The sequence below is a fragment of the Monodelphis domestica genome, chromosome 1 (genome assembly GCF_027887165.1).
Source record: "Monodelphis domestica isolate mMonDom1 chromosome 1, mMonDom1.pri, whole genome shotgun sequence".
Classification (NCBI taxonomy): Eukaryota; Metazoa; Chordata; class Mammalia; order Didelphimorphia; family Didelphidae; genus Monodelphis; species Monodelphis domestica.
Window position 1 is genome coordinate 158,625,004 of NC_077227.1, and position 14,111 is coordinate 158,639,114.

Consider the following 14,111-nt stretch of genomic DNA (forward strand, 5'->3'; position numbering starts at 1 on the left):
CATTGAATAAAGTTTTCAAATACACTTGTAAACTTCCCCCCACCAAATGTTTATTCATATATATTGTGTGATATTTTGTAAGAATCAATCTGTGGCACAACCTGTGTGTCAGGTACCTGAGAGGTGAGAATCAACAAGTCTTTCCTTTACTCCAAAGTCCAGCACCCATTTCCCATCAATGATATCCTAAGATGGAAATGTAAAAGGTGGGAGAGGGGGGAAGGCAAGCTTTAAAGCTTATTTTCTTCAGCAGATCACATTTGTTCCAGACATAGTTGAAGTAAGGAGAAGACAATGCAAGATTCCACTAAGTTCTTAATTACCAAAACTGAAATTTTACCCTGATACACACGTAACTAGTGAACAAGTGGAATATAGTTTCAATACCATCCTGAAACTCTGTCCTTGGTTTGCCCAGGCATCTATCTGTTCCTAATGCCATTCTATTGAGGGGTTAGAAGGGTAATTGCTAATCGAGTTCTCCCTTTCAACTGGCACACAGTAACAGGCAAAGATGGGATCTTCTTGCTCTTCTTCAGACATGCCATCCATATCCAGTCGTGTAAAAGACAAATCCCTCCCATTAATGTAGTGAAGACTTCCAGAGGTATAAACAGCATACATCTGACCTGAGGAAGTATCTGCAAAAGTGATAGTCCTCTTTCGGTCATCAGTAAAATCATATGGATAATGGCACTGCACCGGTCGAGATTCTTGAAATCTCTTCAGAAATTTGGTTAAATCCATGCAGTAAGAATGGCTCAGAAATGGTGTGAAAGGTTCTGGCTTTTGAAGCAACAGTGACTCACTCTTGCTCAGTGTATTTCCTGCATCCTGGAGCAGTTCCTTATCTGGCATCTGAGACTTTTCCTCCAGTGCTGTGACCATTTCCCTTAAGTCATTCTTGTGTTGGGACAGTTGGAAGTTGCTCATCATCTTTTTCTCTCTGTTTTGGATTTCTTGCTGGGCCTCATGCTCCTTCAAGTGCTCAAAAATTTCATTCTCCTCCTCATCCAGTTCCATTAGACTGTGGATTTCTTCCTCTTCATCACTCAGGAAATCACTTATTTCTTTAAATTTTTCCTGAAACATTTTTCTTGGCATTTCTACTTGTTCTGTCCACAGGACAGCCCATGTCCGAGGTACCTTCTTCTCCTCTAGTATCAACTTCTGAACATCTTTTAAAGTTTCACGTACAAGTTTCATATTCTCCTGGAGCTTTTTCCTGTAGTACCCAGCAGCTGCTTCTATGGGCTGGATCGTGTGAGCCTCATGTTCCTGGGATTGTGAACAGCACACACAGAGTAAGGTCTTATCATCCATACAGAACAGTGTCTGAGCTTCCAGGTGTCTGTCACACTTGCTGGGTCCCTCAGACCTCTGTGACTGTCTGCGGTTAAAAGCAGGTTTCCTTCTCCTCATAGCTAGTTTAAAAGCTCTTGACTGGGAGACTTTCCTGCATTCAGGGCAGAAGAAAGACCCTGAAGCTTGGCTGGAGCCATCAAGACAAGATTGGCAAACCCTGTGTCCACAATCCACAGTCACTGGGTCTGTGAGAGAGGCTTGACAAATGGTGCAGGTAAACGTATCTTGGAGACCTTCCTTCATCTCTTTAGAAGCCATGAATCTGGAGTAGTGTCTTTGGCTGTTCCTTTGGCTGGAGCTGGAGAAGTGGGTTCAGAGCGGGAAGGTCGGCTTCCATCTTTTTGATAAGCTCCAATTTAAATATTCCAGATCTTATGGACTACTTACATTTTGGGGGGAAGGTTTTGGGTTTATTTGAATTTCCTCCTGTATTTCCTCTGTAGCCTGGGTTTTTCCTCCCTAAAAATTTTCTAGGGCCAATGCCTTTTTTGTTGTTGTTGTTTTCTTGGAGGGTATTTGTTGCTCCTGTGCACAATTTGCCATCACTGTGGAGGTGTTTCCTTCCCTTTTTAGTCAGAAATCTGAGTGAGATGGGCAGGCTCTCTGTGTATGTAGTTAAGGAGCAGGGATTTTGCCTGAGGCAAGCTCTCGAATCTCTGCACCCTCCACTGTTCACTGCCCTTTTCTGAGCCACCTTCCCGAGAATGCCCATGGTCTGAGCTCCCCAGCCTCTTGGTGTTTCAGGTGTAGCTTCTCTCAGGGGTAGGTCTTTGGTGGTCTTAGTTAGCTCCCAAGGACCTAGAGCTTCCCCTTGCTTACTCTAGAGGTGCCCCTCACTCACTCGCTCATTCTGGAGCATGCTGGCTCTGACTCTGGCTCCATAGGTGGGGTGGGGGAGGGTAGATCAGCTCATGTTTGGGTGGGAGCTTTTTCACCCTACTTATTGTGGAAATGCCTAAATTCCATGTACCTTCAATGCTGCGCCTTACTGTAGACTCCCTTCGTTCTTATGATTTTTTTTGTTTGTTTTTGTTTTGGTCTTTTGAGGTAGTCTATATTGGTGGTTGCTGAGGAGAGGAAGCGTCCCATGTCTAGACAGCCACCATGCTTACCCATAAGTCCCCTGCCCAATGACTTTTTGAAGAACTTTTAAGTCAGTGTTACCTATTAACCTGTGAAGTACCCATTATAATTATACTTCTTCTCATGCTATGAATGACAAAATTGAGGATAACTGGCTTGTCTATCACAGAGCTAGTAAATGTCAGTCAGAATCTGAATCTGAATATCCTGAATATCCACTATCACTCTCTATATATGAAAAAGTATGAATGCACCGAGGATATGAAATAAATCTTAATAAATGCATCAGTTAGAAGTAAAGGATCAAAGATAAAGATTCACCTCCTTTAGGGAGCTTGAGGCTTAAGAAAATACAACCTTAACCAAACCAGAAAGTTGACATGATTATGAACAATTTAATTAAGTGAAGACCAGCATTTTGAGTATATTTAACCTGGTCTATTCAGTGATTCTGTTTTATTAGACAAATGATCACATTATTTTTTTATGGTAGGAATGTTTTACAGTCTAGTAATTCTGTCAGCTGTTTGTCATATAAACTCAGCCATGTGATAGATCTCTCTTCTTCGTACTAACTGCCTTCATTAGACTTGAAAGGTTTGATATTATGCCTTCTAGAGTTTTAGAATGGAATGGTCTTGCCAAAGGTAGCCCTGACTTAATTATCTTTAGAGTTTTTCCAGTAAAAAGTGTTATCTTCACTGAAAAGTTTAAGATGACATGTACAATTATTTTAAAAGTAGACACAAATTTTAAAATTTCTGTTGATATTTTCAAAATTGGATTTCTTCCTGAATAGGTGGCGCCCAACTGGTGATATTCCTCTGAAGCCATTTCTGTTTCCACAAGAAACTATAGGTAAAACATGGCCAAGTAAAATACAGAGAAGAACTGGTCCATTCATTCAAGCAAGTACAAAGGTTAGAAATTTGATTATTCTCTAACTAGATCATATATGAACTCTTGTTTATCATTTAGTGGAGTCCTTATGTCAGAGAGACCCCATACTTTTTGTGGCCATGTATTTCTATTGACTCATACTATCTCAGAAGGGGCAGCTAGGTGATATAGTGGATACAGTGCCAGGCCTGTAGTCAAGAAGTCTCATAATCATAAGTTCAAATCTTGTGTCAAACACTTACTGGCTGTGTGACTCTGGGAAGATCACTTAAACCTGTCTGCCTCAGAAAATGCCAAATGAGGTCACAAAGAGTTGGACAATTGGATAACAATTCAATAATAACAATTGAATAACAACATGACTAGAAACTAAGAAAAATCTCACATAATTAGTTAGCAGAGCAATCAATCTGGCCCTGACTCTTCCAGTTTAAATGATCATAGTAATGAATAAGAAATTTTTTAAAAAGAAAGTGATATAATAATAATAATACTGGTTGACATTAATATACCACATTAAGGTTTATAAAACAATTTGCATACTTTATCTAATACCTAATTTGATTTCTCTCTTTTTTACATTTTCCACGGAGATAACCCTTTATTTTCAGAATTTGAAACATGAAATGACAAAAATTTCAGAACTGCCTTTCAGAACCTCAAGGATCATTTGGTAAAAGTCTTTTATTGGAGAGAAAATGAAACTGGGTCAGTAAGGGGAAGTGATGAAGTTAAGTCACAAAGTCATTAATGGGCCAAGACAGCCCACACCGGACCCTGCAGGAACATAGTTCCAGGTGAATTCTCCCAATCTCAAATAAGTATCTAGCTTCTTATACTCAAGGGTCTTGGGTCACATGGGAAGTGGAGAAGAGACATACAAAATCAAATGTCCTTTTAAGTTGTAGGTCTTCCTCATGAGCTAGAAAGTGCCTGGTGGAACCTCTTGGAAAAATGTAGGTATTTTCCTGCTGAAGAAGATGAATGGGTAGTTCCCCTGAGGGGAGTAACACTGGTTGGAAGCCACAGAATTGTTCCACTTTGGAAGGAAGAGTCCATAGTAGCTACCTCTTCCCTAAACTCCTAGTTTATGGGTATATCCTTGGATTCCATTAGTAGAGGTATTGAGCCCAACCTTAACCAACTTCAATAAGTAGTCAGAGTTTTGGGCTGCCTTGACTTCTAGATCTTCAGGGATCTCCAAGTACTTTGTCAGGGCTCCAGGCTTAGCTCTCAGATACTTGGTATAGCCTTCAGCCTTTTGGCTTTGGGAAATAGTTCCTGGTACCTGGGTTAGTCCTTCATATCCTGGGTTATGAGATGGTGCCTTAGAGTCTGTTGTTAGCCCTTAGCTTTTGAGCGTCTTCCTCTGAATGGTCATTTAATAGGTGACCCAGCAGGGAAGGACCTGGTTTAGTCTGTTTGGACAATCAGAGCATTATCCTGTTGTGTGGATGGAAGGAGCTAGTTGAGGATGGATTGAAGCTAGACTGACATTATCTACTTGGTAGCAGGCAAGTGTCAGAAGACTGAATGCTATACCACATCTCATAGCATTACATGACTTATAATCCCTTGATGAATAATCTTTGAGAGAGAGAAAGAGAGAGACAGAGACAGAGACAGAGACAGAGACAGAGAGACAGAGAGAGAGAGACAGAGAGTGTAAAAGTTGAGGATGGCATCTAGGTTGATGGCCCACAAGGCTAGTGGTAGTCTTGACAGTAATGGGGAAGTTTCTAATGGGGGAGGATTTGGGAGAAAGAGATGATCACAGTTTCAGAGGTATTGAGTTTAAGAGATATGTGGAACATCCAATTTGAAATGTCCAATAGACAACTGGAGATGTGAGTTTGGACATTAGAAGAGAGATCAGAATAAATAGATAGGAGAATCATCTACAGAAGTGACAAATGAATCCATGGGAAGTAATGAACTCTAACTGAGTGAAATTGTATAGAGGGAGAAGAGGACAGAACCCTGGAGAATATCCACCTTTGGCAGATGTGACTTAGATGAAGATCCAGCAAAGGAGACTAAGGAGCAGAGTAGGAGAAGGACCAGGACAGAATAGTGTCATAGAAACCTAGAGTAGAGTGTATCAAGAAGAGGGTGATTGACAATGTCAAAAGCTGCAAAGAAGTCAAGAAGGATGAGGATTGAAAAAAGATCATTTGGTAATTAAGAGACTATTGGCAACTAGAGAGAGCAGTTTCAGTTGAATGAAAGTTGGAAGCCAGACTGTAGAGTGTTAAGTAGAGAGATAATAGAAAAAGAAATGGAGGCATCATTTATAGACAGTCTTCTCAAGGAGGTTAGCAACAAAAAGGAGAAATTATAGGATGACACTGTAGATAGATGGGTCAAGTGAGGGCTTTGGGGAAATGGAGTAGAGACTTGTGGGCATGCCTCTAGGCAGTAGAGAAGTCCCCAAAAGACAAGAAGAAACTAAACAAAAAAGCAATAAAATGAGGATGATAGAGGAGTCAATATTCTAAAGAAGACAGGGTGGAATGGAATCATCTGTGCATAGGGGGGCTTGTCTTGCCTACTTCTTCATATGAGATTGGAGTGGAGGAAGTAAGAGCAGAAGAAGGCATATGGGTGTTGTGAAATGAGGAGGAGATTAAGCCTATACCAAGCTCAAGTAGGTATCATTCTTTAAATGTCCCTAGAATTGCTATTTTTAAAATAGAAGTTTTACAAACAATTTATCTACATTTGAAACACAAGCTTATCTGATGACATGGCTTAATTTTATGTTAAAGCCCTAAAATTGGGCTTTTAGCTGTTATCTAAGAGCATATATTCTTCTTGAGATTGGGCACTTTTGGAAACTACATTAACTCTTCCATAGCCTATAATATTGTTTAAGAAATTATCATTTCAGGGGGCAGCTGGGTAGCTCAGTGGATTGAGAGCTAGCCCTAGAGACGGGAGGTCCTAGGTTCAAATCTGGCCTCAGATACTTCCCAGCTGTGTGACCCTGGGTAAGCCACTTGACCCCCATTGCCTATCCCTTACCACTCTTCTGCCTTGGAGCCAATACACAGTACTGACTCCAAGATGGAAGGTAAGTGTTTTAATAAAAAAAAAAAAGAAATGATCATTTCAGTGTCAAATATAATACTTTAGCAGTTGTCTGGGAAATGCCTTCTTCCTTCACAGCATGAAGCTTATGTTTTGGGAATATTTGTCTCTATAATACTTTGGGTTGACTCCTACTACCTATATACATTTCTCTAAAAAACACTGGGAAATATTAAAAGATACAATTCACAATTATATAGAAAAAACATAAGACACAATCTGCTTTGGCTTAATAAGGTTCAAAGACACGTTGTTCTGAGCCAGATTAGTGAAGAAAGCCTACTTTCCTGAATCCATCCATTTCCAGTTTTCTGTTTAAACTAAAGTCTATGCCCCAGTTTCAGCAGACTCACAAAAAACAAGCCTGTGTGACTTTATATCTTCACCTGTAAATTGGGGATTAATTTTATGTTAAAGCCCTAAAATTGGGCTTTTAGCTGTTATCTAAGAGCATATATTCTTCTTGAGATTGGGCACTTTTGGAAACTACATTAACTCTTCCATAGCCTATAATATTGTTTAAGAAATTATCATTTCAGGGGGCAGCTGGGTAGCTCAGTGGATTGAGAGCTAGCCCTAGAGACGGGAGGTCCTATTCCAGCTGGATTGTTGTCAGGAAAGTACTTTCCCTTGTAAAAAGCTGAATAAAGTTGAAATATTTTTATTAGTGTTCTTTCAAAGGCTACTGGTTACTAATAGTTTTCTGACTATTCTTTAGTCTCTTATTCTTTCACTATAAGAATACATGAGGAGATTGATAGACATTTCTGCAACCTGTAGGTCACACAGTATAGGTAGTGAGATATTCTTCCTTAAGAGGGGAGAATAAAAAAAACCCTTTCCAAATGTATCCTTTCCCCTCTTCTATATAAACTATATTGGTATTCCTTAATAATGCCCCAATCTCCAAAATTGAGATAAAAGAATAAGGCAAAGTATATACTATGGAATTCATTTATGATTTGAACTCAGCTTGTATTATATATAGGAAATGAGAGTAAGTCAACCTCTGATTCTTAATATTTGAGAACCAAACTTGTCTAGGTATAGAAGTATAATACAACTGACTTTAAAAAGTAAAGATATTTCTTGTTGCTTATCACTATTTAATCCTTTAAAATTGTATTTAATTTTTCAAATCATATTATTCATTAAAAAGATGGTGAGCTATATATGTGCAGTTTTTTTAAGTTTTTAAAACATTATTTTATTTGGTCATTTTCATACATTATTCATTGGAAACAGAGATCATTTTCTTTTCCTCCCCCCCAACATTCATTATTTTCCTTTGCTGTCATGTTGAACAATCTGCTAGGTATGAGGTGATACCTCAGAGGTGTTTTGATTTGCATCTCTCTGATTATAAGAGATCTAGAACACTTTTTCATGTGCTTATTAATAGTCTTGATTTCTTTAACTGAAAATTGCCTATTCATATCCCTTGCCCATTTTTCAATTGGAGAATGGCTTGATTTTTTGTACAACTGGTTTAGCTCTTTATAGATATGAGTAATTAGACCTTTCTCAGAGGTTTTTGTTATGAAGATTGTTTCCCAATTTGTTTCTTTCCTTCTAATTTTAGTTACATTGGTTTTGTTTGTACAAAAACTTTTTAATTTGATGTATTCCAAATTATTTATTTTGCATTTTGTGACTCTTTCCATGTCTTGCTTGGTTTTAAAATGCTTCCCTTCCCAAAGGTCTGACATGTATATTATTATATGTTCACATAATTTACTTATAGTTTCCTTCTTTATATTCAAGTCATTCACCCATTCTGAGTTTATCTTGGTGTAGGGTGTGAGGTGTTGATCCAAACCTAATCTCTCCCACACTGTCTTCCAGTTTTCCCAGCAGTATTTGTCAAATGGTGGATTTTTGTCCTAAAAGCTGGGGTCTTTGGGTTTATCATAGACTGTCTTGCTGAGGTCATTTACCCCAAGTTTATGCCACTGATCCTCCTTTCTGTCTCTTAGCCAGTACCAAATTGTTTTGATGACCACTACTGTTAATATAGTTTGAGATCTGGGACTGCAAGGCAACCTTCCTTTGTATTTTTTTTTTTCATTATTTCCCTGGATATCCATGATCCTTTGTTCTTCCAAATGAACTTTGTTTTATGGTTTTCTCTAATTCAGTGAAAAAGTTTTTTGGTAGTTCAATGGGTATGGCACTAAATAGATAAGTTTGGATAAGATGGTCATTTTTATTATGTTAGCTCGTCCCACCCATGAGCAATCAATGTTTTTCCAATTGTTTAGATCTAGTTTTAATTGTGTGGAGAGTGTTTTGTAGTTGTGTTCATATAGTTCCTGTGTTTGTCTTGTCAGATAGATCTAAGTATTGTATATTGTCTCGGGTGACTTTAAATGGAATTTCTCTTTCTAATTCTTGCTGCTGAAATGGGTTGGAGATATATAGAAATGCTGATGACTTATGCGGGTTTATTTTGTATCCTGCAACTTTGCTAAAGTTGTTCATTATTTTGATTAGCTTTTTGGTTGATTCCCTAGGATTCTTTAAGTAAAGCATCATATCATCCACAAAGAGTGACATCTTGATCTCCTCATTGCCAATTTTAATACCTTCAATTTCTTTTTCTTCTCTAATTGCTACTGCTAGTGTTTCTAGTACAATATTAAATAATAAAGGTGATAATGGGCATCTTTGTTTGACTCCTGATCTTATTGGGAAGGCTTTGAGTTTTTCCCCATTGCAGATGATATTTGCTGATGGTTTTAGGTATATATTGTTTATTATTTTTAGGAAAGGCCCTTCTATTCCTATACTTTCTAGTGTTTTCAATAGGAATGACTGTTGTAATTTATCAAAGGCTTTTTCTGCATCTATTGAGATAATCATGTGTTTTTTGTCAGTTTGCTTCTTAATATAGTCAATTATGTGGATGGTTTTCCTAATATTGAACCATCCTTGCATTCCTGGTATGAATCCTGCCTGGTCATAGTGGATAACCCTTGTGATGACTTGATGTAGTCTTCTTGCTAGTATCCTATTACGATTTTTGCATCTATATTCATTAGGGAGATTGGCCTATAGTTTTCTTTCTCTGTTTTTAACCTGCCTGGCTTTGGGATCAGTACCATGTTTGTGTCGTAAAAAGAATTTGGTAGAACCCCTTCTTGGCTTATTCTGTTAAATAGTTTGTTTAATATTGGGATTAGCTGTTCTTTGAATGTTTGATAGAATTCGTTTGTGAATCTGTCTGGACCTGGGGATTTTTTCTTAAGGAGTTCTTTGATGGCTTGTTCAATTTCTTTTTCTGATATGGGGTTGTTTAGGTAATCGATTTCTTCCTCTGTTAGTCTAGGCAATTTATATTTTGTAGGTATTCATCTATATCACCTAGATTGCCATATTTGTTGCCATATAATTGGGCATAGTAGTTTTTAATGATTGTCTTGATTTCCTCTTCATTAGAGGTGAGGTTTCCCTTTTCATCTTGGATACTGTCAATTTGTTTTTTTTTCCTTTTTTTAATTAGACTGACTAGTACTTTGTCTCTTTTATTTGTTTTTTCAAAGTACCAGCTTCTAGTCTTATTTATTAAATCAATAGTTCTCTGACTTTCAATTTTATTAATTTCTCCTTTGATTTTTAGGATTTCTAATTTAGTCTTTATCTGAGTATTTTTAATTTGTTCACTTTCTAGTTTTTTAATTTACATGCCCAATTCATTGACCTCTGCCCTTCTTAATTTGTTTATATATGAACTCAAGGATATAAATTTCCCCCTGAGTACTGCATCCCATAGGTTTTGAAAGGATGTCTCACCTTTGTCATTTTCTTCAATGAAGTTATTAATTGTTTCTATGATTTGTTCTTTAACTAGCCGGTTTTGGAGAATCATATTGTTTAATTTCCAATTAATTTTTGATTTATCTCTCCATGTACCCTTACTAATTATTATTTTTATTGCATTGTGGTCTGAGAAGGTTGCATTTATTATTTCTGCCCTTTTGCACTTGTTTGCAATGATTTTGTGCCCTAATACATGGTCAACTTTTGTGAATGTACCATGTGCTGCTGAAAAGAAGGTGTATTCCTTTTTGTCCCTATTTATTTTTCTTCATATGTCTACTAACTCTAATTTTTCTAAGATTTCATTTGTTTCTCTCACCTCTTTCTTTTTTATTTTTTGGTTTGATTTATCTAGTTCGGATAGCGGAAGGTTCAGATTTCCCACTAGTATAGTTTTTCTGTCCATTACATCCTTGAGCTCCTCTTGGTTCTCCTTTAGAAATTTGGATGCTCTGCCATTTGGTGCATACATATTGAGTACAGATATTTCCTCGTTGTCTATACTGCCTTTTATTAGGATGTAATTACCTTCCCTATCTCTTTTAACTAGATTTATTTTTACTTTGGCTTTGTCAGATATCATGATTGCATTTCCTGCCTTCTTTTTGTCAGTTGATGCCCAATAGATTTGGCTCCACCCTCTTACTTTCACCCTATGTGTATCTACCTTCCTTATGTGTGTTTCTTGTAGACCGCATATGGTAGGGTTTTCGATTCTAATCTACTCTGCTGTTCGCTTGCGTTTTATGGGTGAGTTCATTCCATTCACATTCAGAGTTATGATGACTAGCTGTGTATTTCCCAGTATTTTGATTTCTACTCCTCGTCCTGCCTTTTCTTCTTTTGCTATTTCCTTCTACACTAACTATGGTCAGTCCCCGTATTTCCCCCCCTTAAGTTACTTCCCTTATTACCCCCCTCCTTTCTTATTCCCTCCCTTATTTTCCCTTGTAGTCTTTTAAAAATTTCCCCCCCTCCCTTGTACTGCTTCCCTCTCCACTAGTCCATTTTTTACCCTTCTACTCCCCTATAGGGTGCAAATCTATTCTCTTCCCCTATGGATTGGATTGTTCTTCCCTCTTTGGGTCAATTTCAAAGCACGTAAGAGTTGAGTATTTCCTATCTCCAACTTCTTTATCTTTCCAGTGTATTGATGTTCTCCCCCCTCCTGCCATGAGCTTCTTTGTGACATATACATTTACCCCCTTTTGTTACTTTTCCCATTTCTTTTAGTACTAACCTGTTTTTTTTAGCTCTGGTTGTATATATATACACACACACACATGTATATGTGTTTATGCATGCATATATCTATATACCTATTTATGTCTTGTCCTTTCATCCTATACAGTTTGTCACTGTTCCCTCTAAGTGTAATTCTTCTAGCTGCCCAGGTGATAGCAACAGTTTTTAAGAGTTACCAATGACCTCTTTTCTTATAGGGATACATATCATTTTAACTTATTGAGTCTCTTAAAAATTTTGTTGTTGTTTTGTTTTGTTTTGTTTTTCCCCTCTTTTTTAAATTACCTTTTAATGATTCTCTTGAGTTCTGTGCTTGGACCTCAGATTTTCTGTTTAAGTCTTGTCTTTTCTCTACGAATTATTGGAATTCTTCTATTGTGTTGAATTGTAAGGCTCATCGCCAAGGTCGGTCAGCCCTATGTGACCTTACATGGGGTAACGAAGTGAAGAGTAATGAATGGACGCTATATGAAAAGGAATAGTGACAAAGTTTATTGGAGTCAGACAAAGCATATATAGTTTAAGACACCCAGGAAGATATGATGTTACCGCCCAGCAACAGCAGGAACCAATAATTTGGCAGATTCATAGGAATTCATGACGTTACCTGCCAGGCACATAGGAAGAACCGAGAGGATTACAAATAAGCAACTTTCCCACAGTCTCTCACAATTTCTCACAAACCTTATCAATCCTCCCTTTGCTGGCTACTCCAACCTTGCAGTTTCTTTCTCACAAACCTTATCAGTCCTCCCTCTGCTGCTACTCCATCCTAGCATGCAGCTGGGCAGGTCGTACACAGTTCAACCCACGACCTTGACTATGCAGCCCAAGCAGGGAGAAGAGGAGGCTTTAACCCTTATGGTTCTTCCTCAACTACATTGAATGACCATACTTTCCCCTGTAAGAATATAGTCAGTTTTGATGGGTAGTTGATTCTTGGTTGTAGACCTAGTTCCCTTGCTTTCTGGAATATCATATTCCATGCCTTTCGGTCCTTTAGTGTGGATGCAGCCAGATCCTGTGTTATCCTTACCGTGTTTCTATGGTATCTGAATGACTTCTTCTTGGCAGCTTGTAATATCTTTTCTTTGGTCTGATAGTTTTTGAATTTGGCTATAACATTTCTTGGTGTTGTCAGTTGGGGATTAAATAAAGGGGGTGATCTGTGGATTCTTTCAATCTCCACTTTCCCCTCTTGTTCTAGGATATTGAGACAGTTTTCCCGAATAATTTCCTCTAGTATTATGTCCAGGCTTTTTCTTTTGTCGTGGTCTTCTGGTAGACCAATGATTCTTAAATTGCCTCTTCTTGAATGATTTTCCAAATCGTCTGTTTTATGAATGAGATGCTTCACATTTTCCTCAATTTTTTCATTCTTTTTGTTTTGTTTTATAGTGTCCTGCTGCCTTGTGAGGTCACTTAATTCCAGTTGTTGTATTCTGGTTCTTAAAGATTGGATTTCATCTCTGGTTTTTTGGTCATCCTTTTCTTTCTGGTCTGATTTTCTTTGAAGATCGTCTTTCATCCTCTTTACCTCATCTTTCATCTCCTTTGCCTCATCTTTCATTTCCTTTGCCTCATTTTCCAGCTGGTTGATTTTGTCTTTCAGGACACTATTTTCTCTTCAAGTGCCTCTGTTTCCAAATGATTTAACTTAATTTTTAAGTTCTTTTCCCAATTGTCTTCAGCCTCTCTTAGTTGTGTTTTGAGTTCTTCCACAGCCTGTATCCAATTTGCTGGGATTTCTGATTTATCATTTTCTGATCCTTCCCCCTCTGTTCCATTTGCTGAGTAGAATCTGTCTATTGTAGTTTCTTTCTTCTTTTTCTGTTGTTTGCTCAAATTCACCCCATCTTTACTTCCCGTATTTGTCTGTGCTCTTGTTCCTCTCCTTTTTTTTTTGTTTTTTTGAGGCTTCTATCAGTCTCCCCTCTTGGAGCTTTAACAGAAGATCTCTTGTTGTAGTCTCTGGGGGAGGGTTGTTGGGGGTTTGAGCTTCCCTGTCCTCTGGAGGCTTCTGATTGGATTAAAGTCCAGCAGTCAATGAGGATGAGTGGGGAGCCTGGGATTCCCTGAGTTCTGGAGACTTTTGATGGGATTAAATTCAGCTTATTGGGCTGGGTGTGCTATGAGTCCTAAACTTCCTGGAAAGCTGGAGCAAATATGAAGGATCTCCAAAGCTCTGGCCAGGCTGCCAGGTCTATGCTCCCTCTCTAGCTCCTTCCCTGCCATCTGTGTTGGATGCTCTGAACTTGGCCATCCCTGCTCTCAAGCTTTGCCCTTCAGACCAGCACCTTTGCCCACCCAGAAGTTCCCGCTGCCGCTGGAATCTCAGCACTCTGGGTGGGAGGGGGGATGGGTCCTGGGACCTTCCTTCTGTCTTCCCCTTAAACCCAAGTGTTCTTGGATTCTGGCTTTGGGGGGGCATACCTTTTGAATTAAGTCCAGCAGAAGGGTTCCTTGGCTCTGTCTTATTGTTAAGTTTCGTTTTCAGTCCTCCGGGAGCATTCAGTTTGTGATCGGTAAGGAAGGGTTTTCTGAGGTCTGAACTTTTGCTCCTTCTAGGCCGCCATCTTCACTCCCTATGTGTGCAGTTTTTTTAAGTC

The 14,111-nt window shown here is 38.4% G+C and overlaps 2 protein-coding genes across 6 annotated transcripts in view; one reads left to right on the top strand and one right to left on the bottom strand.

Annotated features, from left to right (window-relative positions):
- The window catches only part of IQCH (IQ motif containing H), a 359,480-nt gene that overhangs the window by 100,437 nt on the left and 244,932 nt on the right, over positions 1-14,111 (top strand). For 4 of the 5 annotated variants that reach the window (XM_007479608.3, XM_056808700.1, XM_007479609.3 and 1 more), the window contains one exon: positions 3,248-3,368. The exons of the other annotated variant lie outside the window; for it this stretch is intronic. In XM_007479608.3, coding sequence (XP_007479670.2) covers positions 3,248-3,368 — 121 coding nt within the window. The remainder of the gene's footprint in view (positions 1-3,247; positions 3,369-14,111) is intronic. 5 annotated transcript variants of the gene reach the window in all.
- On the bottom strand, positions 373-1,686 carry LOC107650514 (E3 ubiquitin-protein ligase TRIM17-like). Its single transcript, XM_016427404.2, has one exon. The coding sequence runs from the start codon at positions 1,621-1,623 to the stop codon at positions 433-435; it is 1,191 nt and encodes a 396-aa protein (XP_016282890.1). The 5' UTR covers positions 1,624-1,686; the 3' UTR covers positions 373-432.